This window comes from Scardinius erythrophthalmus (genome assembly GCF_964197995.2).
Source record: "Scardinius erythrophthalmus genome assembly, chromosome: 12".
Classification (NCBI taxonomy): domain Eukaryota; kingdom Metazoa; phylum Chordata; class Actinopteri; order Cypriniformes; family Leuciscidae; genus Scardinius; species Scardinius erythrophthalmus.
Window position 1 is genome coordinate 29,389,252 of NC_138232.1, and position 27,874 is coordinate 29,417,125.

Consider the following 27,874-nt stretch of genomic DNA (forward strand, 5'->3'; position numbering starts at 1 on the left):
ATTTTTTTTCCTTTTGAAGGAGAAGGTGCGGTTGAGATACAAACTTACATTTGATTTAGGAGAAGAATCCCACGATGAGAGCGGAGATGTAGAGCAGTTCCCTCCACCAGAGTCCTGGGGAAACCTTTAAAGAAACAGACTGATTTCCTGCTTGTGGCTCCTCTGCTTCCCGATGGCAGTTCATATCCAGACCATATCTCTCTCCTCTCCTTAATGTCCGGATGAGTGCTGAGAGGAGGCCTTTATAAATGAACTTGGTTTGATTTTTTTTAAATTCCAGTTGTTCTAACTTTTTTTTTTTTCTTTCTTGTTGTTGTTTTCGGCCCTTTTTGTATGAAGCTTTAAATGTTTGAAAGTAAGAGAGTTGAGTTTTGTGGTCATTTCTGACATCATTTCCACGTGTGAATTGAGATGCTGGAGTCTCAGTCAGCTGTAATGACAGAGCAGGAGAAATTTCGCCACTAATTGTTTCATTTTTTATGGTGTTGATTTAATAGGTTTTCTGCGCTTGCACAGTTTTGATCATATTTCAGTTTTTTGTGTGTTCGATTGTATTGTCAGGCTGCATGTGGTTTACTGGTAACACACCAAACTTGAATCAGTTTCTTAGCAAGAAATACTAAAACTAACTGATCTATATTACAAATCAAACAGCCCTTCATTCATTGTGATTTTTGCATCTAATTAATCATGATTGTCCTCAATCCTAAAATTGCCCTTTTTCTGTAAACTGTACTGCTCGAACTTCACGCTGATGTCTTGTTTATATTTACCGTACGTGCCTAATCAGATTTTCTTTTTCATGTTAATGTGAATATAGACATTTTGTTTGATGCTTGTTTTTAATTGGTAGAATAACATGAGCATTTGCTCCTCGGGTCGACACTTTTGTTTTTTGAATCCTTGACAGTTCCACAGTTAGTCTGTTTTTTTTTTTAATGCAGTACAGTTTAATGAATACTATTTTACCTTTGCCATGCTTGTATGAGATAAATGAAGTTATCAGAAGAATTCTGTACTCAGATGATGTTAACAGAAATAATTTGTTGAATCAGTTCTCAAACTATTGTAGTTTGTGTCTCCCTACAGTTAAAGGTCTGTGATGAAGCCAGCTGCATTCCAGATTATGTCCTTCCAACCTGAAAAAAGTGTAAATATCGGTATTGCTATTATGTACATTTGCCAAAAACGTATACAGAGACTAAACATATGGAGAAGTGAATGTAGTGCAAATATGTATTTAAGGGAAATAAAGTTATTCTTTTTCTCTGGGGTTTAAAATGCATGTTTTCAATTAATCTTTTAAATCTTTGATCAAAGGTTGAACAAGGTCTATAATAATCAAAAAAAAAAAAAAAAATTGATAAGAGCGATCTGTATTTAACACTTTATTACAATCTGTAAAACAAGTGATTATATAAAAAGAAGTGGAAGCTTTCCAAGTGGAGAGCTGTTTTTAATGTGTGATCATACAAAATAGTAATGCAATAATGCAAACATGAATGTCTTGAATGTTTGCATTGGGTATAAGTCTTACATTGGGTATAAAATCTTATAACCTGCATATATTTACCTCTGACACATGACTTTGGTACTGTAAATGTGGTTTGATGTTGCATGATCACCAAACAGAAAAGTAGTCCGATTTAGATTGTTTACTCCTTTATCTATTGCTGGTTTGATTGGCACAGGCATATTCATTTAGTGAAGTTTTAAAAGAGACTCATGGTAAAGAATTAATTCAGTCAGTCATGTTCGACAGTCAAACGATCACTAAAATGTTAATATGAAAACATTGCTTGTAGGGCTGGGTATTGACAAATTTCACGATTCGATTTGATTTGGATTCTCTAGCTTGTGATTTAATTCAATTTGGTATCGATCAATTGGCGTATATCAGGTACAGTACATGGCAAATTTCCAATGTCTTAACTAATTCTGTAAACTACAGGGAACCCCAGTTGATACATTACTATAATATTACAGGTTAAAAATAACTGGTTTGTACAGTTAACTTACATTTTACATTAAACAAAGGAGGTTTTTTTTTATAATAATAATGTGATAATATAATTTTAATTGCATAATTATGTGTCTACTCATGGTTTGTTATTCAAACATACTTTAAATATTGATTAACATGTTAAGTAAAAATACAATGAATATGCAATAGTGCATATAATTAGCAAGATCCTCCTCTCTAGAGTTTATTTTTCTAGCTGACTAACAAGTTTATGGTCATTGAATGGCTTTTCTGAGGTAAATGTAACATTACAACAGGGGTGCCCAATCCAGTTCCAGGAGATCTACCTACCTGAGGAGTTCAGATCCAACCCTGATCCAACACACCTGAAGCAGCTAATTAACAATTAAAATAAACAAATAAGGAATTTTAACATTCCTTCTGATGTTCATTCATGTTTATTTCATGCTGTAACTAGTAGTAAAGCGGAAGAGATGATCGGTTCATGTGTGCGCCGTGCTGCCACTTCGCTTGAACTGAACCGCTATAGCGGTATTGTTTGAATTTCATAATAAAATGGACAGAATATGAAAGCTGAAACTTATTTTATATCAAAAGTAATAAAGCTCAAAGCTTATTGCAATTTATTGGATGGGAGGTGCGCTACAATGTTCTGTTCATTCATTAACTGAATGAACAATAATTGTAGTCAATAATTGTATACCTTAACTCATCTTTGATCACCAAAATTATATATTTGAATGTTTTTTCCTGTGAAAATGTATTCATGCCTTAAAATAGCTTGAATGTAACTCTACACCCTTGATTCATTTAGTATACACGGATCGTGAATGTGCATATTTTGCATGTTTGCATGTTGATGACATTGAGTTGGCAGACATTGGCAGGAGGGTTTTCCAGGGTGTGTGGTTGAAGTTAGCAAAATGGCTAAAAGTTAGCAAAACTAAGTAATTAAGAAATCAATGAAGTATCTTTAATGAAACAAATTACACTGCTTTAAAAAACTTCAATAACCATCATGAATAAGTACTGACCAACTGTAATCAAAAGATGTATTTAGGAAGATACACGTTAAAAAAGTAGATAAAAACTAAACTATGACAAACTAAAGATGCCTCGTAGCAGGTTTTGCTTCAAGACAGATTTTAGAACCAAAAAACAAGTATTATATTAAACGAGAGACCCTTCTCTCAAGACCCTGGACCACTGGCTTAAAGCTGCAGTCTGCAAGATTTTTTTGATCATATTCACTGAAATCGACACTATGCTCCGACAAAACAACATCAATCAGCCGGTAAAAAAAAAAAAAAAAAAAACATGCTTCTACCTCCACCTAGAGCCTGTTATCTGTTTTGCAAAAATCCACCGCTACCGGTTCTTTTGGTCCAATCAGCGCAGGGCTGTGTGAGATCTGACTGTCAGTCACAGTTCGTGCACATGCCACAGATCCCCCCTCCCCCCTCGCGCACGTTACAATATCACATGCACACGCCTGAATTTCGCAGGTGTGTTGGATTGTACGAAGCGTGATGGTGGAGAGACAATTTTTCTGAAAAAAAAACCTCAGTTACCTCTGAGTACTCCATGGTGTTGATCGATGCTGAAGAGAGGGGCGCGTTCACAGAAAATCTGGTGCACACGCACTGGCGAGCACGAACTCGATGGGAGGGTGTTCGGTGGTTGTGGGGGAGGGGTATGAGAGTTGTAAATATTCAAAATTTTGGCTAAGTCCCCTCAATCAGCCAGGCTTGCCGACTGCAGCTTTAATTAAATGCAAAGCCATCCTTTTCTATGACAACACAAAAGAAAATAAGGAGCACACCATATTACACAGCTATATTCAAATGTTCCGACTGGTAGCAGGGCAGGTTACTATTACAAAAAAAAAAAGGTTTGAAAAGACAGCAATGCCTCTGGATACTACTTTCTGGGAGGGGGAGGAAGGGGTGGTGGTGAGGCAAATGGGTATGGGCCAGGACCCATGAAACCCATGACAGGCTGTGGTGGAGGAGGGAACTGTTGTGCCATGAGTGGTTGCGGACCCGGCCCAGGCTGAGGAGGAGTTGGAGGCGGTGCTCCAAACAGACCTTGGGGAGGTCCAGCCTGATCTTGCCCTCCTGCTCCCCCACCTGGATGTGAGCCTCCCCCTCTGGAGCCATACTGCCCCCCTCCTCCACCCCCATAGCTCTGGTATTGGTCACCTCCTTCACTGTTGTAGGAGGGTCCTGAGTTGTAGTTGTTTCGTCCATCCCTATTGCGATCTCTGTAAGAAGAAGAGGACAAACGGTCGTCACGGCTGCTCCCACCTGACCTTCCATCGCGGCTAAAGTTGTTGCTGCGGGTGCCCTTGTTCCCCCCAGATGCAGAGCTCATACGCCTATCACATTCGTCCTGGTACATCATGTTGGGGTTATTTGAGCTTGAGTTGTTGCCACGGTAACGCATCCTTCCACCTATGGAAGTAGCCAGTGAGAGGCCAGAAATTAGGCTAGAGATACGAGAATTTGAAATGTGAAAAATAACTAAATGGTGTCAAACTAGACTGGGAATCGTACTCGGTTACTAATGTAACCTCGGTTCTCTCTAGAAGAGGGAACGAGTATTGCGTAAGTAGCTTACGCATCGGGAAAGTCTTCTTTCTTCGAGATCTGAAGCCAAAAAATTATCCTTAATTTTGTATTCATTGTCAACGCAGTGCAGCAGCCGACAGACCTAGGCAGGCTAAATAAGCGTGCTCATTGGCTGCTCGGCTGCAACTGCTTAAGCCTATCGGTGAGCGCTCTGAACGCGGCAACCAATGAGGGCGCTTCGCGCCCTCCACACCCTTCTAACCGTCAGAATGGGTGTGGCCAGCGTGTATATATTCAGCGCTCACAGGCTAAAATTCTGGTTTTCGCAGTCTGAAGCGCAAAAGCTCGTGGCGCGACACGGCAGGTTACGCAATACTCGTTTCCTCTTCTAGAGAGAACCGAGGTTACATTAGTAACCGAGTACGTTCTCTTACGAGAGGTTCTCTCGTATTGCGTAAGTAGCTTACGCATCGGGAACCCTTTGTCAACGCCGTGTGCGCCGAGCATCCAGCCCATGAATCCCAGGGGAACCGGGGAAAACACTCTGCTGGGAAATGTGGCCGGTCGGAGAGACGGGCCAGCGCAGTACATGCACTTCATGCAGCATATGAAATAGAGCGGCGCGGCCGGTCTATAAACATAACAGTACAAACAGTAGGGCCGGCGGAGCGAGCCCATACAGTACATAAGCACTCATAAGGGTAGGAGAAAACGACATAGTCGGTCTCACATGAACAGAAAAATTCCCGCGCGGCAGAGAATAATGCGGGCGGCCAGCAGCGCGGGCCAGCACCGATAACAGCGCGTAACGGGAAATAGGAAACAGAACGGATCAGCCGGTCTGAGTCAAACACTTCACCCTGAGTAGTTACCAGAATAGCGCCAGCATATGAACGTAGTCTGCACACGGGAGCTGGGCAGAGCATACATGTCACTTATACTGACAATATTTTTGCCTGTAGGGCAGGAACTTCCAGGTTATAAAACCTCACGAATGTTGACGGGGAGGCCCAGCTCGCCGCCATACAAATGTCGTGGATAGAAATTTCGCTGGACCAGGCCCACGACGAGGCCATGCCTCTAGTGGAATGGGCTCTGATGCCCAGAGGGCACTGCAGGTGTTTGGAGGCATAAGCTGCTGCTATCGCGTCCACTATCCACCTGGACAAGCTCTGCTTCGAGGCGGCAAGACCTTTGGTGCGTCCGCCGAAGGAAACAAAGAGCTGCTTTGAACGCCTGAAAGCGGCGGAGCGCGTGATGTAAACTCTCAGCGCCCGGACAGGGCATAGGAGGTTATCACTGTCCCCACTATCGGATGCTAACAGAGTCGAGAGGGAAATAACTTGTGCCCTAAACAGGGTTCCAATCGCTTTGGGGATGTAACCGTGCCTCGGTCTGAGAATGACTTTCGAGTCATTCGGCCCGAACTCAAGACATGCAGGGCTAACAGATAGCGCGTGCAAATCACCCACTCGTTTGACTGAAGACAGAGCTATCAGAAAAACGGTTTTAAGCGACAGATACTTTAGATCCGCGGATTCAAGCGGTTCAAAGGGAAAAGCCTTTAGGGCCGCCAGGACCAAGGACAGATCCCACGAGGGAACCGAGGGGGGCCGCGGGGGATTCATCCGTCTAGCTCCTCTGAGGAAGCGGATAATGAGCTCATTCCTTCCCATTGCCCGGCCGCGCGTCGTCTCAGCGAACGTTGTAATAGCGGCCACATATACTTTGAGCGTGGAAGGGGATCTGCCCTTTTCCAACAGCTCTTGTAAGAAGGAGAGCACCCGCGGGACCCCGCATGCGCGCGGATCCAGGTTTTGAGTAGCGCACCATTTAGAAAACACCGACCATTTAGACGCATAGAGCCGTCTCGTGGAGGGGGCTCTCGACTGTGTGATCGTGTTCACGACCCCTTCTGACAGGTCAACGGGTATCCGTTGATCACCCATGCATGCAGCGACCAGCGCTCTGGATGGGGATGCCAGATCGATCCAGCGGCTTGGGAGAGGATCCTTTCTCACCGGGATCGGCCACGGGGATGAGTGCGACAGCCTCACTAGCTCTGGGTACCAAGTTTGGTTTTCCCATCGCGGGGCTATAAGCAGCACTGAGTGGTGCGTTTCTCTGATCCTCTAAATGACCTGTGGCAACCGGGAGATCGGAGGAAAAGCATACAGCGGGAGGCTGGGCCATGTCTGGGACAGCGCGTCTTCGCTCTTCAAATAAAACTTCAGGCATTGAGCATTGTCTTTCGACGCAAAGAGGTCGATTTCCGCTCTGCCGAATAGGCGCCAGAGAAACTGGACTGTCTGGAGGTGCAGAGACCATTCTCCCGGGGGAATGTTGTCCCTGGACAGTCTGTCTGGACCGACATTCAGGTGGCCCGGTACGTGCGCGGCTCTCAGCGAGCGCAGCGAGCGGTAAGCCCACACGAGAAGGCGTTCTGTCAGCCTGCACAGATTCCTGGATCTGACACCGCCCTGTCGGTTCACATAGGATACCACGGACATGTTGTCCGAGCGGACTAGCACATGGTGATCCCGTATGAATGGGAGGAAGCGCCTGAGCGCGTTCTCGACCGCTATCATCTCCAAACAGTTTATGTGGAGGCATTTTTCCCGGTCTGACCATAGGCCAAAAGCCGGTTTGCCCTCGAACAGAGCGCCCCAGCCTGAGGTGGAAGCGTCCGTCGAGATAATTTTGCGGTGTGAGATAGCTCCCATTGTCACTCCCCGCTGGTACCAGTCGGCCGCTAACCAGGGCTTCAGAGCTGAAACGCAGCTCTGAGTCACTCTGATGCGAATACCGCCGGAAGCCCATGCTCTGTGAGGCACTCGGGCATTCAGCCAGCATTGTAGCGGGCGCATTCGTAAAAGACCCTGCTGAAGCACTGCTGCGGCTGAGGCCATACAACCCAGTAGCCTCTGAAATGTTTTGAGAGGTACGGTGCTGCCCGGCCGGAGAGACGCGGCCAGGCGTCGAATGCAGCGCGCGCGCTGTGTCGACAGGCGGGCCGTGTACTGATATACCTGACCGTCGAAGGCGAATCTCAAGAATGGCCTGTGACGGGGTATTATCAGGATCTGAAAAGCACGCGTCTTTTAGATCGAGAGATATAAACCAGTCCCTCGGGCGAATTTGCGCGAGAATTTGTCTGGTTGTGAGCATTTTGAACGGTCTTCTCATAAGAGCCTCGTTCAAACGTCTCAGATCCAAAATTGGTCTGAGTGCTCCGTCCTTCTTGGGAACGAGGAAATAACGGCTGTAAAAGCCCGACTCGCTCATGGAAGGGGAAACCGGTTCCATAGCCCTTTTGCACAGAAGTGTAGCTATTTCTGCTCGAAGTAGATGTGCTACTTCCCCATTAACTCTGGTCTCGAAACGCGCTTGAAAGCGCGGAGGGCGGCGAGCGAACTGCAGAGTATAGCCCTGTTTTACTGTGCTTAGCACCCGTTCTGATGCGCCTGGAATAGTTTCCCACGCTTTTGCGTGTGCAGCCAGGGGCAGAATGGCCTCCGGGCTCCGATCGCCGCGCATCGCGGGCTCGAGAGCTCGAAACGGAGGGGCGGGCGCGGCGCGCGCGCTCTTGGTGCTTAGATACGGCAGATCGCACGCAGCGATAGCTGGCCGTTTTACACACAGTGTCCCGGTGGCTTTAGACGGGGAACATAAAGTGTGAGGCGCCACGCGCGATGGCGGCGTCGGGGCGAAAATGTTCGTTAGTATGTGTGAGCGCTCGAGGGCGGGCACAGGAGTTACATTCAGGGGCGGGCGCGGCGCGCACGCTCTTGGTGGTTAGATACGGCGGATCGCACGTAGCGATAGCTGGCCGTTTTACACACAGTGTCCCGGTGGCTTTGGACGGGGAACATATAGTGTGAGGCGCGAAAATGTATGTGTGAGCGCTCGAGGGCGGGCACAGGACTCACATTTAAAACATGACCGGTCGTGCAAGGCCGTGTGACAGAGCGGGCAGTGAGTAGGTGTGGGCACGGAGAAGTGGACACGTGACCTACTTTTAACACTAAAGCGGCTTTTGCCTGCTTCATGAGAGTGGGCTCTGTGAGAGACACGGGATGTATAGTGCTTGTGTACAGGGGTGAGCACAGAACGTGGGCACATTCACTGTACTAGAAACACATACGGCGTCAGCCGTGCAACCAGACATTATGCTCTTTTGACATTTTTCTGGGTTGCCGTGAGAACGGCGGATGCGCGCAGGCGAGCGAGTAGATACCGGCTCGTTGACTGCGGGGTAAACAGCTGCAGTAGCCGTGGCAACGGGGACTGACAGAGCGTTAAGCTTCGACGGTGGTCCAGCCGCAGGGCTGCGGGATTTAACCGTCTTTTCTTCTCTCGTGTTTAGACGCTCAAAAAATACTCGAGCACCCTGAGAAGGTGTGGTGCGAGGGGCGGGTTCGCTTTCTGTAAGTAAGAAAGACTGGCCGCGAGCTCGGAGAAGCAAGCAGCATAAATTTTATTTTCCCCGAGAGCTGGGATCGAACGCGGGTCTCTCGCATGAAAGCGTATGATTCTGCCACTGAGCCACAGGGGAATCACATAGGCTTTCAGTTAGCGCGAGCATATAAAAAGCGACCTCATGTGTCGCGTCGGCGTTCGTTTGCAGGCGAGCGTGTGTTTAAAACAGGCTCGTTTACTGCAATAGTAATATTTCCAGTCGCCTGAACTTAAGAGGGGACTGAGAAATGTGTGAGGATTGGCGGTTGTCCAGCCGTAGCGAGACTAACACACTCTCTTCTCTTTTCGCCGGTGAGTGAGGCGCGCACGCTGAACGCTGCTCGTGACCGTCCGCTTTGTCATCCCTTGAACGGCGCAATCTGCACGGCCCAACGAGGGAGAGAGCGGGCTTGTTTTCTGTATGTAAGAAAAACTGGCCGCGAGCTCGGAGAAGCGAACAGCATAAACTTTAACTGCCGCGAGAGCGGGGACCGAACCCGGGTTTCTAGCTTGACAGTCTAGGATTCCGCCACTGAGCCACAGGGGAGAATACATTGGTACGCGGTTAGCGTCATCATGTCTTGTGACAGCGTTTGCTTGCAGGCGAGCGTGTATTTATAACAGGCTCGTATACTGCAATAGTAACAATTCCAGTCGCCTGAACTTAAGAGGGGACTGAGAAATGTGTGAGAATGGAGGTTATAGTCCAGGCCACGGCGGGACGAAAACACTCTGTTCCCCTTTCACCAGTGACGCGCGAGGACGGAGTAGCTTTCTTGTAACGTAAAGAGAGCTCAGACCGTCCGCTCCTGCCATCCCTTGTGAGCGGCGCAGTTTGCGCGGCTCGAACAGAGGGAGAGGAAACTCGCTCCGAGACCGTCCGCTCCTGCCATCCCTCGTGAGCGGCGTATTGCACGGCTCGAACAGAGGGAGAGGAAACTCGCTCCGAGACCGTCCGCTTCTGCCATCCCTTGTGAGCGGCATATTGCACGGCTCGAACAGAGGGAGAGTACGGGTATCTATCACATTCACCTCATCTCCTGACGCGGCGGCGGCGCGGGCAGAGCCGGCGGTTGAGCGGCCGGGAGGGAGAGGGCGAGAGAGAGCTCGAGGGAGAGGTTCCGGCGAGCTCCTCAGTCACAACAGTCTCCGGTGGTCGCTGCGAGCGGCGCCTCTTATTGCGCGGCCCGGCAGGGACAGGCGGAGCGACAGCTTGGTCGAAAGCTTCAAGTCGAGCCCGCAGGGTCGACATTGAAAGCTCTTCGCACTCGGAGAGTGCGGTGGCGGCGTGCCCGCGGCCCAGGCGGAGAGCGCAGAGAGGTGGCGGTCTCCGTTGCTGAGCGGGGCGCGGCACGAGCCGCAAAAACGCCTCGTGCTCTTTTAGAGTACACACAGAAACAGTAATAATGTAAAGGATATGTCGCCGGATAGCGTAGCAGGCACGGATGGCTGAAGGCGGCGAAGACGGCCGGCTTCCTCAGGCGCTGTCCTAAGCTTGCTGGTCGCTGGTTTCAACGGCGGCGGCTCTCAAGATCCAGCGATGCGAAGAGCGTCGCTGAAGACAAGAAAATCAGAATTTTAGCCTGTGAGCGCTGAATATATACACGCTGGCCACGCCCATTCTGACGGTTAGAAGGGTGTGGAGGGCGCGAAGCGCCCTCATTGGTTGCCGCGTTCAGAGCGCTCACCGATAGGCTTAAGCAGTTGCAGCCGAGCAGCCAATGAGCACGCTTATTTAGCCTGCCTAGGTCTGTCGGCTGCTGCACTGCGTTGACAATGAATACAAAATTAAGGATAATTTTTTGGCTTCAGATCTCGAAGAAAGAAGACTTTCCCGATGCGTAAGCTACTTACGCAATACGAGAGAACCTCTCGTAAGAGAACTAGATCTCTCAAGGACATAAAACAAACTAAAATATGCCTGCCCAACTGCAGCTCATCTTGAAACTCTCACCTCCCCCACGGCCTGTGTCCACCAACTGCAGTAGTTTGGGGTTGATGGCCTGTCTAGCCTCCTCAAGAACCCTGACCAGATCACGAGCCTGCCGAAGGTTCCCAGGTGTGAAGAAGGTGTAGGCTGTACCTTTGTTGGTGCTACGGGCTGTGCGCCCAATGCGATGAACATAATCCTCAGAAGAGTTTGGATAGTCATAGTTGATGACAAATTTAACATCCTCCACATCTTCATGGGGACAAGGTAATTTATGGAGGAAGAAAAAAGGTAGAAATTAGTGAAGTAGACAGAAGGAATGGACCATTGCCTAGTTCACTGCGACAGCAGTACTGGAATTATTCACTCATCTGTGTTTGGGATCTCTTCATGGATTTTACAGGCATGGCTTTGGAGTAAGTTTGTCTATCAATAATCTTTCAATAAGACAATTGGCACAGATTTTTTGACGTTTTTAAGTATGCTGTCATCAACAGTCATAAATATCCAGGTGTTAATTAATATATAAATGTATATATAAAACTAGTGATGCACCAAAATGATTTTTTTTTTTTTTTCACATTCAAAGGACATTTACTGTTGAATTTGAAAGCTCAGACTTAGTTTCATTTCAAAAGTAACAAAGCACAAAAGTTACTGTGATTATTGGATTGTATGTGCACACAAATAATGTTTAGTGAAGTTTTGCCAATGTATCAATGGAAAAAACTTAGACTAAATGATCGCAGTCCATCAAAATTAAAATCTTTACAAAACTAGAAATTGACATTATTTGTCATCCCAGCCCAAGTTATAGCTTATTCACATTGTGTACACAAAATAAACACTGGATTCATTTAAAACACGCCATCAGAAGAGTGTTAATTAATGCACCGTTTCAGTCAATGAATTCTTCCCTCCAAAACTGAATTTCGGAAGCTGAAATTTCAGTGCATCACTACAATATTAATCATTCAGATAAAGCTCTGTCTTTATTCAACCTAAAGACAGGGTCTCACTAGACGATTTTTCAGTCGATTTCCAATGGTCCCAGGTTTTGGAAAACAGCGTTCGCATCACTGAACACTGATGTCAAACAAAACCAGGTGCGCACCAAAAAGTGCTAGTGTGAAAGCACTGAACAGAATAGTGTGAAACGATTTTTAATGCCTGTTTTCAAACGACTAGTGAGAAACCGCCTTTAAGGAGACCAACACTATACAGTAAAATAAATAAAAACTTAGCTTTGAGTACTCACCTATTCCAAAGATAAATGGTTAATCTAATCTTTAGTATCTTAAGTATTACATGAACTATCAATGTAAATTAACAATATGATTCAGTTTTAAGACTATTTGTAACCAGCAATACTTTAGGTAGTATTAAAGAGGAGAAATGTCAGGAGTTCATTAAACATAAGGTGAAGTTTTGTTTTTTTTTTTGGACAAAAGGACAAAATGGACAAAATCTTAAAAGTCTGTTTCTTATTACAGATTAAAAGGGGCTCTAACAACACTGCTATTGACCCTAAAAGAAAACAGTCTCCTTTTGGAAATGATAATGATAGTTTATGCTATTTTAGATATCTAAAGAATGCAACGTGCTAAAATGGAAATACAGTCATGTATAATAATGACCTAATATACCATGGCACTTACCATACCCATTCAAACAAACTTAAAGGACATTTGCCACACTATGGAAACAGTTCTCATGAACAGGGCAGTGACTAGGGCATGATCAGGTACTTACCCTAGGTTAGGTTACTCTTGGCTGGGATCAGTCCTGGGTCCCGTGGAGCGGCCCAAGAGGAAGAGGTTAATGTGGGCTCACGCGTTGAGCTGCCCCCCCTTCACCCTCGGCCCTGCCCCAGCAACGCCAGGCGGGAGCAGAACCGGCTCTGCCCCAGTTCTCTCTCTCTCGCTGGGTTGTAGGGCCTCCACAAACCGGACCGGACTGTATCCAGCACTCTTAACTTTCTCTCTCTCTCTCTAGAACTCTGTGGGCCATTCAGCCCCAAATCTATCTTGGGGGCAGACTTTCCTGGAATCTAACAGAGCCCTGAGGGTCCATAGTATCCTTTTGAGAATTTTTTTTTTTTTTAATGGTCAATCCAGATTTTGAAGAAGAAAAAAAAAACAAGAAAAGTAAGCTAGTCGATGCCGCTAGCCCATAATACTCTAGATAAATAGGGGCGCAGCTGAGGGAGTTTATCCATATCAAGCCCTGTGCTAGTGTCTGGTAACATGGTAGAGGGAGGCCACTGTGTCAAATTAGCACAGCATGTCTGGGCTGGCAGTTAGGAAGTCAAAAATCCTGAAGGGGAAAAAGAACAATAATATTGTAAGACTCTCTAAAATAACCCAAACATACCCAGACAAAACAAATTAGCAATTTCTAATATTTTTGTGAGGTCATCGTTCACCCAGACATGAATGATTCCAGAAAGAAGTTTTGCACAAAAAAAAAAGAAAAAGTTCTGACCAACTCTACTCTGACCATGACTACGGATTAACATCTTCCAAGATAACAGGACACTTGTACACAATTTGTTCAGGAAGGAGACTGGCATTAGGACCCAGGGAAGAGGAGGGAAGGATAGCAGCTCCCCTAGATCCGTGCTAGGGTCAACAGCGAGCCGGTGAGCCCCACATGTGCGAGGATTTTTACATTAGTAACAAGAAACAGACAGCACAAGTTTATCATGTTTGGAACAGCTTGCTTGTGGAATTTGGAAACTGACGAAGCAGCCCACCAGTCAGTCACCGTCAGCCCAGAGTCCTTTTTACCATTAAATGTGAACTTGACAACGTGTCAATAAATATCTTTTCTTCCCAGCCATCACTTATTTTGAGCAAAATACATAAGAGAAGAAAGGACAAGAGTAAAATGATCGAACCAAATGTTCCCAAAATGTATGTGATGTTTTTCCAACTGAAAAGAGAGAAGCCATTAAGGTCTGAACCAAAATAATCCTAAACAAATAGTAGAATTCAAGGTACTGATTTCTAGGTCTTAAAACTATAGATATAAATTTAGGTTAAAAACTGTTCTTAATGTCTATCCTCCTCCTAAAGTCTGACAACTCTTAACCTGAAAGCATATTTTTTCGCATTCCACTTCATATTGTGGGAAGTCCATATGACAATTTTCCTCCTCAGCACAATCCGCAGATGTCTGTGCACACTGTCTACATGCAGCCCTATTTTTGTATCTGTGCAGACAACAGCACATGTGCAAGCGATTTGAGCGGTTAAAAAAAAAAGGTCCACTAGATGCACAAGATGAAGTAGAATGTGGAAAATGAAATAGACCCTTCAAGTACACAAAACACTGTTCTCTGTTCATCAACTGGACAAAAAGTAAAAGGGGCGTTCACACCGATACAGATTAAATAACTGGATGTTGCCAAATCTCTGTGCGGTTGTGTTGAGAATTCCTACTTAACTGATGACTATCCATCTGTAGTCTCAGGTAGAGGATCACAGTTCATTTTTAGGAAGTTGAGTTCTATTTAACTTCATTGCATTGCTAAAAGTCACACAATGATGGAAACCTTCAATTCTCTCAGAAAATGAATAGCATGGCCATTGTAAATAGTTGTCATTCTTCTCTAAATTCCCCCAGATTGAGGCATGATATATGTATTTGTCATATTTTATTTTCATGTCTATAATATCTTCATTATTTCCTGTAGTTTTGAATCAATGTGTACTGTGAAAAGCATTATACAAATACTTTTCACTTGATATATTTGAAAAAAAGTTCACACTTGACCAGTCCAATTAAAACAAAAATGTATCACTTTCTTTTTTGGTCCGGACCAAAAGAACTGAACAACACTCCAAGGGACATGGGACTTGGTTGTGTGCATTGACCAAGTTTCATTGTTAACAATAAGATATGACATTAGTGCGCTTATTTATCGATCAACATTTAGGTGTCTGTCTGACATAATTACTTGAAAAAAACACTTGGATTAGCTGTTTGCAGGGATGCAAACTCCTAAGGTGTGAAAAAGGTCAAACAATTACATATCCGAGGACATGCTTCAGTGGGAATTTCTCATGAAATAATAAGTTTCTAGCAAACATTTCAATTAATTTTAATGATTTAATGTATTTTAGGTTAAAGCTATTATACTCAAGTTTTCGGGTCTCGCAAAACATAAAATTTCTCCCCAAAAAAGATGAGCAGTTTGCAGCCCTGTGTTTGTGTGAATAGGAATGACATCTGCTTAACCAGTGCATCTCTATGGGCACAACGTTTGAGCATTCCACAATTATGTGACAATGTTGTATATGTCAAAGTGTTGTCTATATATTATCTACATTATTTAGTGGCGATCAGATAATCATTCCGTTTAGAATTTTAGACAAAAAAAATTAGAAACGGTTCTGAATGAGTATCAAGCATCAGACCATACCCAGACCCCGTGAGGCAACGTCAGTAGCAATCAAAATTGGAGCTTTTCCACTGCGGAACTCTGGAAATACATAACACACAGCACAACAAAGTGAGAACTGTCAGAAAGAAATGTAACAGCCTGCTTCAATAAAATGTGAAGCTTTAAAACTTCACCTGATAGTACCCAGTCCCTCTCTGGTTGGCTTTTGTCACCATGAATACACATTGCAGGCCACCTGGATGAAGACAGAACCCACATTGCATCAGCATACTATATGATTTTATATAAAAACCTTTAAGAGGGATTATAATGATCTCTCACCCATCTCTTCGCATTCTGCGAGTCAGTTCATCACAACGTTTCTTTGTCTCGACAAAGATGATGGTTTTGTTCTCCTTTTCAGCCATGATTTCCTCCATCAGCTGAATCAGCCTTTGAGCACAAACATTTCTTTGAAACATTTTCATCTTGATTTATACATACAAATAGGAAAGTAGACCAACACACATCGCAATGACTATAATAAAAGCTCAATAAATTTCATATCCAATACTTCAGCTCACTTGTTGTCTTTTTCATTTTCCATGCAGACATCCACTATCTGCAGGATGTTGTGGTTTGCGCTTAGTTCTAGAGCTCCTATATTGATTTGGACATAGTCATGGAGGAAATCTTCAGCCAGCTGACGCACTTCTTTAGGCCAGGTGGCACTCCACATGAGAGTCTGTCTGTCAGGCTGAAGGAAACAGGAACAGCAGCAAACGTAAAAGATTGAGCTTGATGTGTATTCAGAGGAAAGTGATTATGGGTAGCAATCTTAAACACAGACCAGGACAATTTTATGAGTGCATAATCATTCCTGATTAATATTCTCAGTCTAGCATTGCTGTGTGTGTAATGTTAACATCCATGAACTGTCAAATTCATCATGGATGAATTTCAAGTTCATCCATGAACTGTCAAACTGTTTCACAAAAGGACAGAACTTACTCTAATTTGGTCAAGAATTTTGCGGATTTGGGGTTCAAAACCCATGTCCAACATACGATCAGCCTCATCTAGCACCAGGTAGGTGCAACGGCGCAGGTTGGTTTTTCCTACCTCCAGGAAGTCGATCAGACGGCCAGGTGTGGCAATGCAGATTTCAACACCTTTAGGAGGTCAAACAATGTTTATTGAAAGAAAAGCCCTTAACTATTCCTGATTAATTTACTTAGAAAATATTCAGTTACTATTACACTAGTCCAGGAAAAGGGTTGAGAATCACAGCTCAATCCAACTTTTTTTCTACACCCCATGACGTTTTGCATGACTTATGGGAGTAACTTCCATTGAACTGTTAACAATCAGCAACTGTCAATGAACTTGTTTAAAGGGATAGTCCACTCTAAAATTAAAATTAAGTCATGATTTACTAACCCTAGTGGTGTTCTAATGCTGTATGCCCTTCTTTTTTGGGGGACCACAAAAGGAGAAAAAATGGCATATAATGGCAGTGAATAACCACTAGCATCAAGCTTTTTAAAATAGATGCAAAAGTATCACAGAATGATCCCATGTGACACGTGCCGTATATTCCAGTGTTGTTTTCGTCAACGATGACGATAACGAAATGATTTCGTTGACGCACCTTTTTTTATGACGATAACGCGACGATGACTAGCTAAAAATGGCTCCAAGGTGACTAAAACATGACGAGACGTTTTCGAGTTTTCGTTGACGAGACGAGACGGAACGAAAATTATTACATGTCTGACGGTTGCCAACCTCTCCAATTACCCAGGGGGCAAAACACCTGTTTTTTAGGAAATCAGACATGGGCTGCTGTAAAAGGTTGTCATATAAAAATGAAATCTATGATGTCTGAGGATCACAACCTGGGTGGCCAACCCGGTCAACAAGCTGCTGGAAACTTGTAATTAGGGTCAAAACAATGTTACCTCAAATTCGGCTTTAACTCCCAGAATCACCCAAACATGCTAAAACGGTTTAATTATATTCATGAATCGTGAGCCATATCTCCCTGATACTTTATGCTAGAAACAAACTGAGCACACCTTTAGAAAGAGTGGAAGATAAGCTTTCATCTGATGCCTTGGTGTACATGTACATGTTATTAGAATGTAAGAGTTAACAATGCCTCTTAATTCATAGGTAGGCAAAAAAAAGAAAAAAATATTGAACATTCCATTTGTAATCGGTAGCATTCTTTTCCCTTGTTGTTGTTACAATAAACAAATTACCATGTAAAGTTAAAGGAGCTGTATGTAAGAAATCTATTTCAATTAATCATAAAATTGCCCTGATGTGTCACTAGACATTAAGAAATCATGTTCATTTCAAATACTTATATCACTGACAACAGTAGTATGGCTAGGATATTGTCATTTAAAAAGTGGACTTGCAGCCCTCAACTGATGTTGATGTTGTCATCTTGTGTTTTGGCCTGAGCGCCTCCCTCCACCTATCTACCAATCACGAAGTCAGTAGTGTTTCGGGATCCGGGTTGCCAGCTTTGCTCTAACCTAACCTACCCTAACTCTAGTCGGATAAAAATGTCTAACGTTACTAAATCAAAAAGACCTCGTTATAATTCAGAAATTCGTTGTAACAAAGTCCGAAATAAAACCAGAATTTGTATAGGAGATGCTTTTGAAAGATGGAGGCGGCTGAAAACGGAGAAGAATTTGAACACAGACGCCAACGTTGCTAATTTTCTCCTAGACAGGTAAGATTCATCTATGCTTGGCTAACTTGTCCTGGATGTCAATGGACATTTCATATATTCATGACAGTCGAACAAAGTTATGCGTGTTCAAGCAACGTAACGTTAGCTCACATGGACGTATGCATTTGCAATGCATTATAGGAGCCCGTTTCTCTGTCATTATGCTGAGACGCTGATGAAAACATTAGCAAGCCCATTATGGCAATTTGAAACGTAATTGAGACAAGCCTAACTTTTCCTCAGAAAAAATTATTCGTCATTCGTTCTTCACGTATATCGTGGACTAAGTTACACATGCTGCAAGTTGACCTGTATGACCATTGCTAATGTAATTTAGTTACTCTAACAATATTTTCTGATGGGACTGAAAACAACCCTGTGATAGCCATTGGTGATATTGAATTTGTCCCGTGTTATAATTTCTGTGGCAAATGTTTATTCTGTTTTTAGCCTATAATATGACAAAAACTTTAGCACTTGTAAATCGAGGTTTTTTTTTCGTATTGAAAAATAAGGAAGTATTATTTTGTTGTTTAAGTCTATATGTTTTTTTGTTTTGTTTTACTATTATCCTTTTTTTTCCTCAGATTTTTTTTTAATTGTAATTGTATTTATATGTTCAAAATAAAGAAATCAAATCAAATTAAATATCAAATCAAAAACGCTTATCTCTTCAGCTATTATGGCCCCAGCACCTCAACAATTAGTACATTTTTTAAATAAGTAATTACTCATCAAAATATCTCTCATAAAGCATAAACACAATTAACAGAAAAAAAAACTTACTGTGTACGTCTCGTCATCACTTGCCATTGGAAGCTCATTGAAGCAGCCTGCGTTTCTGCTGAATCCTGCAGCTTATCTGGCAACCTCGAGTCAGGGGGGAGGGGGAGGGGATACACGGCTCTACAGTATTTTTAAAGTGATTGCAGTACCAGTTTTGGCCACAATCCTACATACGGTACCTTTAACTTTTACTGGATGAAATCATATTTTGATTTTTTTTTTACTAACCAGACAGTCCTCATGGCCCATAACACATTTAGAGGGAATTCAATTTCAAGCCTATAATAGCCTGTCAATTCAAACAAGATCCAAGAAAGAAGTTTACCATTAACTGGTGTTAATTGTATACTGCTCTGTTTCTGTATGTACAGTATATCGTTTGCATATTCATGCAATATCAATTATTTGTATTGCAATGTCTATTTCTAATATTCTTTCACAAGTGGGATAGCTTTATTTATTCTATTGAAATAAAAAAAAAAGGATTTGAGGATTTTGGGTTAGGCTGGTTTAGTGTCCATCATAAAAGTGCATCTATCCATCATAAAAGTGCATAGATGCACTTTTATGATGGATAGATGCACCTTTATGATGGACAGATGCACTTTTATGATGGATAGATGCACTTTTATGATGGACAGATGCACTTTAATGATGGATAGACGCACTTTTATGATGGACAGATGCACTTTTATGATGGATAGATGCACTTTTATGATGGACAGATGCACTTTTATGATGGATAGACGCACTTTTATGATGGATAGACGCACTTTTATGATGGACAGACGCACTTTTATGATGGATAGATGCACTTTTATGATGGATAGATGCACTTTTATGATGGATAGAAGCACTTTTATGATGGACAGATGCACTTTTATGATGGACAGATGCACTTTTATGATGGATAGACGCACTTTTATGATGGATAGATGTACTTTTATGATGGATAGACGCACTTTTATGATGGACAGATGCACTTTTATGATGGATAGATGCACTTTTATGATGGATAGATGCACTTTAATGATGGATAGACGCACTTTTATGATGGACAGATGCACTTTTATGATGGATAGATGCACTTTTATGATGGACAGATGCACTTTAATGATGGATAGACGCACTTTTATGATGGACAGATGCACTTTTATGATGGATAGATGCACTTTTATGATGGACAGATGCACTTTTATGATGGACAGATGCACTTTTATGATGGATAGATGCACTTTTATGATGGATAGACGCACTTATGATGGATAGATGCACTTTTATGATGGATAGATGCACCTTTATGATGGACAGATGCACTTTTATGATGGATAGATGCACTTTTATGATGGACAGATGCACTTTTATGATGGACAGATGCACTTTTATGATGGACAGATGCACTTTTATGATGGATAGACGCACTTTTATGATTGACACATGCACTTTTATGATGGATAGATGCACTTTTGTGATGGATAGATGCACTTTTATGATGGATAGATGCACTTTTATGATGGATAGATGTACTTTTATGATGGATACATGCACTTTTATGATGGATAGACGCACTTTTATGATGGACAGATGCAATTTTATGATGGATAGATGTACTTTTATGATGGACAGATGCAATTTTATGATGGATAGATGTACTTTTATGATGGATAGATACGCTTTTATGATGGACAGATGCACTTTTATGATGGACAGATGCACTTTTATGATGGATAGATGCACTTTGATGAAAAATATACCCATTGACTGTCATTATAAAGCTTGGAAGAGCCACGACACTTTTTAATATAACTCTGATTGTATTCTTCTGAAAGAAGAAAGTAATATACACCTAGGATGACGTCAGGGTGAGTAAATCATGGGCTAATTTTCCTTTTTGGGTGAACTATCCCTAGGACCATAGACATAAAATACAAATAGGACTAACAAATTGCCTATCACAGTTTTTGGTAAATCATGTGATGTGACACATCCTATTTACCCTGTTCACATTTCTGGGTTTCTCAGAAGTGTAAGGCATCATAGTTGGGTTAACTTCTATAGCAGTGAATGAAAGACTACATTAAATATATATTTTTGTGTTCCAATTTGCTCAAATAGCAAAAGAAAAACGCCACAACAGTGTTTTCACAACTTTCAAAAAGAGCAAAAAAATAGATAATGCCAGTCGGAAGAAAGAAAGTTGTCAACTTTGTCACAGCCGCGCTATTAGAAACACCCTCACAGCAGCGTTAACTAGTTTTTCTGTAAATAATACAAATATAGTGTTATATGCGTAATTATATTTTATTATGACAGTATGTGGCAACATGTACGTTAAAAGTGCATCTTCTGCACTAAACAATAATATTGCAATATTCTAGACTCTTACATGTACCTAACGCCACACTTACACTACAGAAGACTGTAAAAAATATATTTTTGTATTTTCAAATTACAAATTACTTGTATTTTAATTAAATACTTTTTGATGTATTTGTGCCCATCTCTGGTTAAAGGTTGTCAGAAGAACTGCTCCATGCTACATAGGATGCCGTTGCTAGGGTTGGCAACCAAATGTAGTAGGACACAGCATGCTGAAACACTAGAGAGCAGCGACAGCAGCGGTGATTCCGAAACAGCTAAACAAATTGTATAAACATTATTACAGAAATTAGTTATCACCCTGAATTGTAATCTGTTTGTCTGTTTCGTTTTTTTTTTTGTTTTTTTTTTGGTACAAATTGCTACTTAATGTAACAGTTTTAATCAGTAAATACTTTTAAACCTACTCCACACACGACTCCTGTGTGTTTTAGTCTTTCAGCATTTAGTTGTCAGTACCTTTGTCTCACACTCCAAACTCCAGGATTGAACACTAACCAGCCTAACCCAAAATCCTCAAATCCTTTTTTTTTTATTTCAATAGAATAAATAAAGCTATCCCACTTGTGAAAGAATATTAGAAATAGACATTGCAATACAAATAATTGATATTGCATAAATATGCAAACGATATACTGTACATACAGAAACAGAGCAGTATACAATTAACACCAGTTAATGGTAAACTTCTTTCTTGGATCTTGTTTGAATTGACAGGCTATTATAGGCTTGAAATTGAATTCCCTCTAAATGTGTTATGGGCCATGAGGACTGTCTGGTTAGTAAAAAAAAAAATCAAAATATGATTTCATCCAGTAAAAGTTAACTTTACATGGTAATTTGTTTATTGTAACAACAACAAGGGAAAAGAATGCTACCGATTACAAATGGAATGTTCAATATTTTTTTCTTTTTTTTTGCCTACCTATGAATTAAGAGGCATTGTTAACTCTTACATTCTAATGACATGTACATGTACACCAAGGCATCAGATGAAAGCTTATCTTCCACTCTTTCTAAAGGTGTGCTCAGTTTGTTTCTAGCATAAAGTATCAGGGAGATAAAGGCTCACAATTCATGAATATAATTAAACCGTTTTAGCATGTTTGGGTGATTCTGGGAGTTAAAGCCGAATTTGAGGTAACATTGTTTTGACCCTAATTACAAGTTTCCAGCAGCTTGTTGACCGAGTTGGCCACCCAGGTTGTGATCCTCAGACATCATAGATTTCATTTTTATATGACAACCTTTTACAGCAGCCCATGTCTGCTAAACCCCCTTTGCCCCCTGGGTAAATACGGAATCGTCCCGTATGTTCCTTCCGTATTTTTGAGAATCAATTGAGTGCAAATCCATGACAGACACATAGCTTCTAATATGTCAGACTATGAACGAAGACATTTGTAGGCTATGAGAAAAAAAACCGGTGCGGTAGATACTAATTTCTCCCCGTTTATGATCAGCGTAGCGTTTTTAACATCTTGGAACATCATCAGAGAATGCCCTTTTAATTGGTCGTTTCAGTCATTGTGAGTCACGTATCGTAGCAACGATGACGACAAGTGACAACAGCGGGAAATGTAAAAATGACCTCCGAGCAGCCGGCGAAAAAGAAAAGAGCACAGAAATGTAAAATTGAATGGGATTAAAATATCCGTGGCTGGAATGCGTGAGGGACAATGAATACAAGGCCAATTGTACCATATGCCGTCGCGTTTTTTTTTTCGTTTGTCACGGCGGAGTGTGTGATATTAAGCAGCACGCATCAGGAGATAATCTAATAATTCTATTGAATAAGTTCGCACAGAAGGCTACAGAAAACTGTTGTGTTTATCTTTTTTCAAATGCAGTCTAAGCCGGTGAGTTTTGAATGTTATATGTTGTATTTGTTTAAGTTAAAAATAAAACGTATTATAAACTAAACAAATCCATGGTTCATTGTTGGCAAAATGATCATGATAGCCTTTATATTTCACATCTATGTGGTTCAGTCTTGTATATTGATTAGGCCTACTTTGCTATTCTATAAATATATAGGCCTAATAAGTTGTATTATAATATGCTATATGAAATATATTTATCTAAATGTATCAATTAGTTTCCACAATATTCACCAGAAGTAATCATTTCAGGGGTTATTTTTCACAAAAAAATTTATGAATTGCAACACTTGCTACAACCTGTCAAACCTAAGCCCACTTCCAATACTTTTTAACCTAAAATTAAATTGTTAAAGAATACTTTTTTTTTTTTTACTAAAATTGATTAAAACTTGACTAAAACTTTTTTGCGTTTTCGTCGACTAAAACTTGACTAAAACTATCAAGTTTATAAGTGACTAAAATGTGACTAAAACTAAAAAGCATTTTCGTCCAAAAGACTAAGACTAAGACTAAAACTAAAAGGGCTGCCAAAAACAACACTGGTATATTCCAAGTGTTCTAGGGGTATATGATAGGGTTTGTTAAAATAAAATAAAAACTACTTCTGTACTTCGGTCCACAGCTAAAACTGCACATTCGTGAGACTCTAATAGCGCCGCAGTTCACTCCATCTTGCCCAGAAATAACAAACAAGTTGTGAGAAATTAAGATTAATAAATACGCGACATGAAAAACAACGCCTAGAAATCCCCAAAAAGTACCGCTGTATTTAATCCGTGTAAAGATTTACGGACCAGAACAACGTATGTCTGATGACAGTCAGAATTAGGGGTGGGCGATATCTCGATATTTACGATATATCGAGATATTTTTTAAACTCGATATGGATTTTGACATATCGTATATATCGATATATTGTTTATATTTAATTCTGATTTCGCCAATTTGCTTGTTTGCCTTCTCTGTGCTGTGCTCGCCCCCGCCCTCGCGTGTTGTCTCATTCAAGTCCCCCGAGTCCGGTCAGGCACATCAATCTTTCCCCGCCCAGCGAGTGCTTGAAGTGCGTCAGAAACAGCGTGCGCGCGCGATCAGTTGTTGTTGGTATTTTTTTGTGTAGCGTCGCCTCTCGCCGCATTGCTTTTGTTTGAGGGCGCTTAACACACTCACACTTAACATGCTCCCCTAGAAACGGGCCTGGCAGCTCGCGCCAGCTCTAGACACGTTCAAAGTTTCCTGATTGTGACGGATGGCCGAATTTACATGACACATTATAAATTAGCATTAGCCTAAGTTACCTATTCTGCTATATACATTGCCGAAAAGAAGAGAAGAAGATAAAGGTGGATAAAGACAGAGGTAAAGTGATGTAATGAATGAACAGTTTATCTAATTGCATAGTAGTCAGATACTATAATTTAATGGCAGTTATTTTTACCTTAAACTTTATGCTAGCAGTTGTTCTGAGTTCCCCAGAGGCCCCAGACAGTGTGATTTTGTAACAATCATGTCAATTTTTAGATGCATTTTTATCACTTTTTTTTAATTAATGTTTTACTCTACAGTTGTGCAGTTTTTGGGGGATATATGGCATTTTTTTTATTTATTTGCCAAAATTAGTAATGATATTTCTATACAGGTTTATTAAAAATAGTGCAATATGTATTATTTCTTCCTTTATTTTACAGTTAAATTATTATTTTTGTATACAGGGATTTTTTTTTTTTTTATGTTGCAGAAGCACTTTGTTCCTACATGAACAGCCTACCAATTTGCACTTCAATAAAAAAAGACTGTGGTATTTGGCATATTTGTTTTTGCAGTAGTTTTTGGGGGGTTATTTTTCCTGTAAAGATATCGAGATATATATCGTATATCGAGATATAGCAAAATATATCGAGATATATTTTTTGCTCCATATCGCCCAGCCCTAGTCAGAATGACAGGAGACAGATGTGAACATGATAAGTGTTGCATGAGATCATTCAGTGATACTTTTGTATCTTTTTTAAAAAGCTTGATGCTGGTCGCTTTTCACTGCCATTTATATGATGAGCACGAGTGGGACTTTTTTTTTTTCTCCTTTTGTGGTCCAAAAGAAAGAAGGGCATACTGCATTGGAACAACAACAACACCGACATTTATGACTTAATTTTCATTTTAAGGTGAACACCCTTTAAAGCTCTATAAATGCATTATGCATTTTCAAACATAAATGGCACCATAAAGTCATAATTACTGGCAAACGCTGCGAATTAATTACATACATTTATAACCCGACAACACTGCGTGTTTAAGAGTAAAGCATGGCATGATGTTCTTTTACACACATGCAGCTCATGACATTAGTGAGCTCACTAATGTCACTCTTTCAGTGTCTCGGATAGGCTTGGTTCATACGAATAAAATTAATAATAAAACGTTCTCAGAATAATCATGATTCAATTTTGAGCATTAACAATAGGTAAACTGTATTTTTTGTTAGGGTGTTGTAGATGTTGGTCAGTTTCCATACCTCTTTCTAAATCTCTGATCTGTGGACCTTTAGGGGCTCCACCATAAACACAGGTACTCTTGATTCGGGATGATTTGCCATAGTCATAAGCCACTTGCTGCACCTGCTGGGCTAATTCACGTGTGGGTGCTAACACAAGACACTAAACAGAACAGAAAGCAGGAAACGGAAGGATTGAAAAATGTACTAACAAAGCATTATGGATTCATTTTGCATCAACAACAGTACACCATTCTGATTCTTAATCAGTGCCTAATTCTACTTATTGTGGTAAAAGTTGTATGCCAACTTACGATGGGCCCATCCCCTCTCTCTGGGTATGGCTGATGGTTAATGTGCACTATGGCAGGCAACAGATACTGTGGAAAACATTGAAATAAGTAAACATGAGTATACTTAAATGGGTATTGCAAGTATGTGTGTTTTCGCTGGCTGTTGGTTATAGATGTAGGTCTCTTACAGCCAGTGTTTTTCCAGAGCCAGTCTGTGCGATGCCCACCATGTCCCTGCCACTGAGAGCCAAAGGAAAACCTTGAGCCTGGATAGCAGTGGGCTCCTTAAAGTTCTGCTGCAGCAGCACTTCCATCACATATTCTTAAAAAACACAGAAACAATACTCAATATTCTTATACGCAACCACTGCTCTACAAGACCAGAATATTTCAAAGAGCTCTTTTAACATAACTGAACAAAATTACAAAGCAATTTAGTTGTGGGAATTAGGAAGCAGATGCAATGAGGAAAAAAAGAGTCACAAGTTCAGACTCAAATTTGGCCAAATGCAGTTTAAACGCAAATCTTAATTAGCCTAAATAGGTGCACAAATATGTTAAATATAGTAAAGAATTATTTTGTAAATTAATGAAGACTAGAGTAATCACCTTTTTTCTGACCCTCTGTTTCCTGTACAGAGCCTATGCAGTTTTCACGTTAAACATGCATGTTGTGCATGCACAGCAAACAAAAAAATTATAAGACAACTCATTATTCCAGAGTCGTATAAAATATTTGTTCAATATGAATGAATTGTTCATGAACGACCCATCACTAGCAGAAAATAATACAAGAAAAAGAAATTATATTAGTAAGTGTGTTTCCATCACGGATGAAGAAAAAAAATATAAAATTTCAACACACTCATTTCAGATGAGTGTGTTGAAAAAGTTTTTTTTTTTTTCCCTAAACTCACGAGGGAATTGAGCTTGATGGAAGCTGGTGACAGGCTTTGGACAGCCGGAGCCTCTGACGGTGATCTCTTTCCTCTTGCGATATTCTTCAACATCATACTATTAAACATACAAAGATAAATATAAATAAAAGCAAAAATTAAATAAAAGCAAAAATTAAATAAAAGCAAAACAGTAGACCGAAAAGTTCACTATACTGATTTACCAAAATAACATAGTCAATAAGGTTTTTGCTGTAAATTAATTAATGAATTAATATGTACGGAAGCCCATTTCAGACTCAACTTTTTTTTCTTTTTCTTAGGTTATTTATTACCTGACTCATGTGATGAACCTCTGGGTGTTCGCTGTAGAAGTTCTTCTCAAATTTGGGCAGCTGGTCCAGGTCCCATTTCTTCTTCCTCAGTCGATCTCCTGGATTCCCAAACTTCTTAGGTGGAGGTTGGACAACTCGACTTGATCCAAAGCGAGGCCTGTGAGAGATGCATTTCTTTAACTTTGAATCCTTTTCCTGGCAGTTACGAGCACTGTTCGAGATAAGTGTTGTATACTTTGGAAAAGTAGCTAAATCTGTTAACTGAAACCAACACATTAATTACCTAATATCTAATATCCAATTTAACTGATATTATTAAATGTTTTAATACACACAAATAAACAAACATCAATTAAAAATAATGGCTCACCCTCTGTCCCGTCCTCGATCTCTGTCTCGGTCTCCATACGAGTTACTTCCTCTCATTTCCTTTACCCTACAGAAAGGTAATACCCCAGAACGAAACGAAGTAAAGCTGGTCCTACCTGGTTTGTAGAAATGTATTTTTCTGATAAGCGGTAGATTTGTAAAATGTTTAATGAGGGTGTTTTAGACAAGGTTAGTGTGTAGAAAATCGGCAAGTATCTCCATACAGCATGAAAACAGACTTTTACAAACAACAAACCAGCGAAAAATACACCAGCTTTGAGCTAGACAAACAACATATTCGTGCGTACTCGGTTCTGTAAAATGTCGTCTGCCACTAGCAACTGGACCCGCCCCGTTTAATGTC

General features: G+C 41.3%; 2 protein-coding genes across 4 annotated transcripts in view; one reads left to right on the forward strand and one right to left on the reverse strand.

Moving 5' to 3' along the window:
* gga1 (golgi-associated, gamma adaptin ear containing, ARF binding protein 1) overlaps positions 1–1,273 on the forward strand; it is a 53,276-nt gene extending 52,003 nt beyond the window's left edge. Inside the window, exon 18 of the mRNA XM_081380272.1 lies at positions 20–1,273. Within this exon, the coding sequence (XP_081236398.1) occupies positions 20–130 (111 nt within the window). The 3' untranslated portion in view covers positions 131–1,273. The remainder of the gene's footprint in view (positions 1–19) is intronic.
* On the reverse strand, positions 321–27,874 carry ddx17 (DEAD-box helicase 17). Of its 3 annotated transcripts, XR_014031191.1 has the most exons (14): positions 27,512–27,874; positions 27,142–27,298; positions 26,828–26,924; positions 26,099–26,232; positions 25,932–25,997; positions 25,639–25,780; positions 16,341–16,501; positions 15,914–16,086; positions 15,672–15,782; positions 15,524–15,585; positions 15,369–15,428; positions 10,967–11,194; positions 3,556–4,437; positions 321–1,139 (listed from the first exon to the last, which is right to left on the reverse strand). XR_014031191.1 is itself a non-coding variant. In XM_081380269.1 (13 exons), exons 1-13 carry the CDS (start codon positions 27,565–27,567, stop codon positions 3,905–3,907), a joined length of 1,980 nt encoding a protein of 659 aa, XP_081236395.1. In that variant the 5' UTR covers positions 27,568–27,874; the 3' UTR covers positions 2,936–3,904. The 3 variants fall into 3 exon arrangements, 2 of the variants coding, with proteins under 2 accessions (XP_081236395.1, XP_081236396.1); XM_081380269.1 differs by lacking the exon at positions 321–1,139 and having other exon boundaries at positions 2,936–4,437; XM_081380270.1 differs by lacking the exons at positions 321–1,139; positions 3,556–4,437 and adding an exon at positions 10,406–10,567.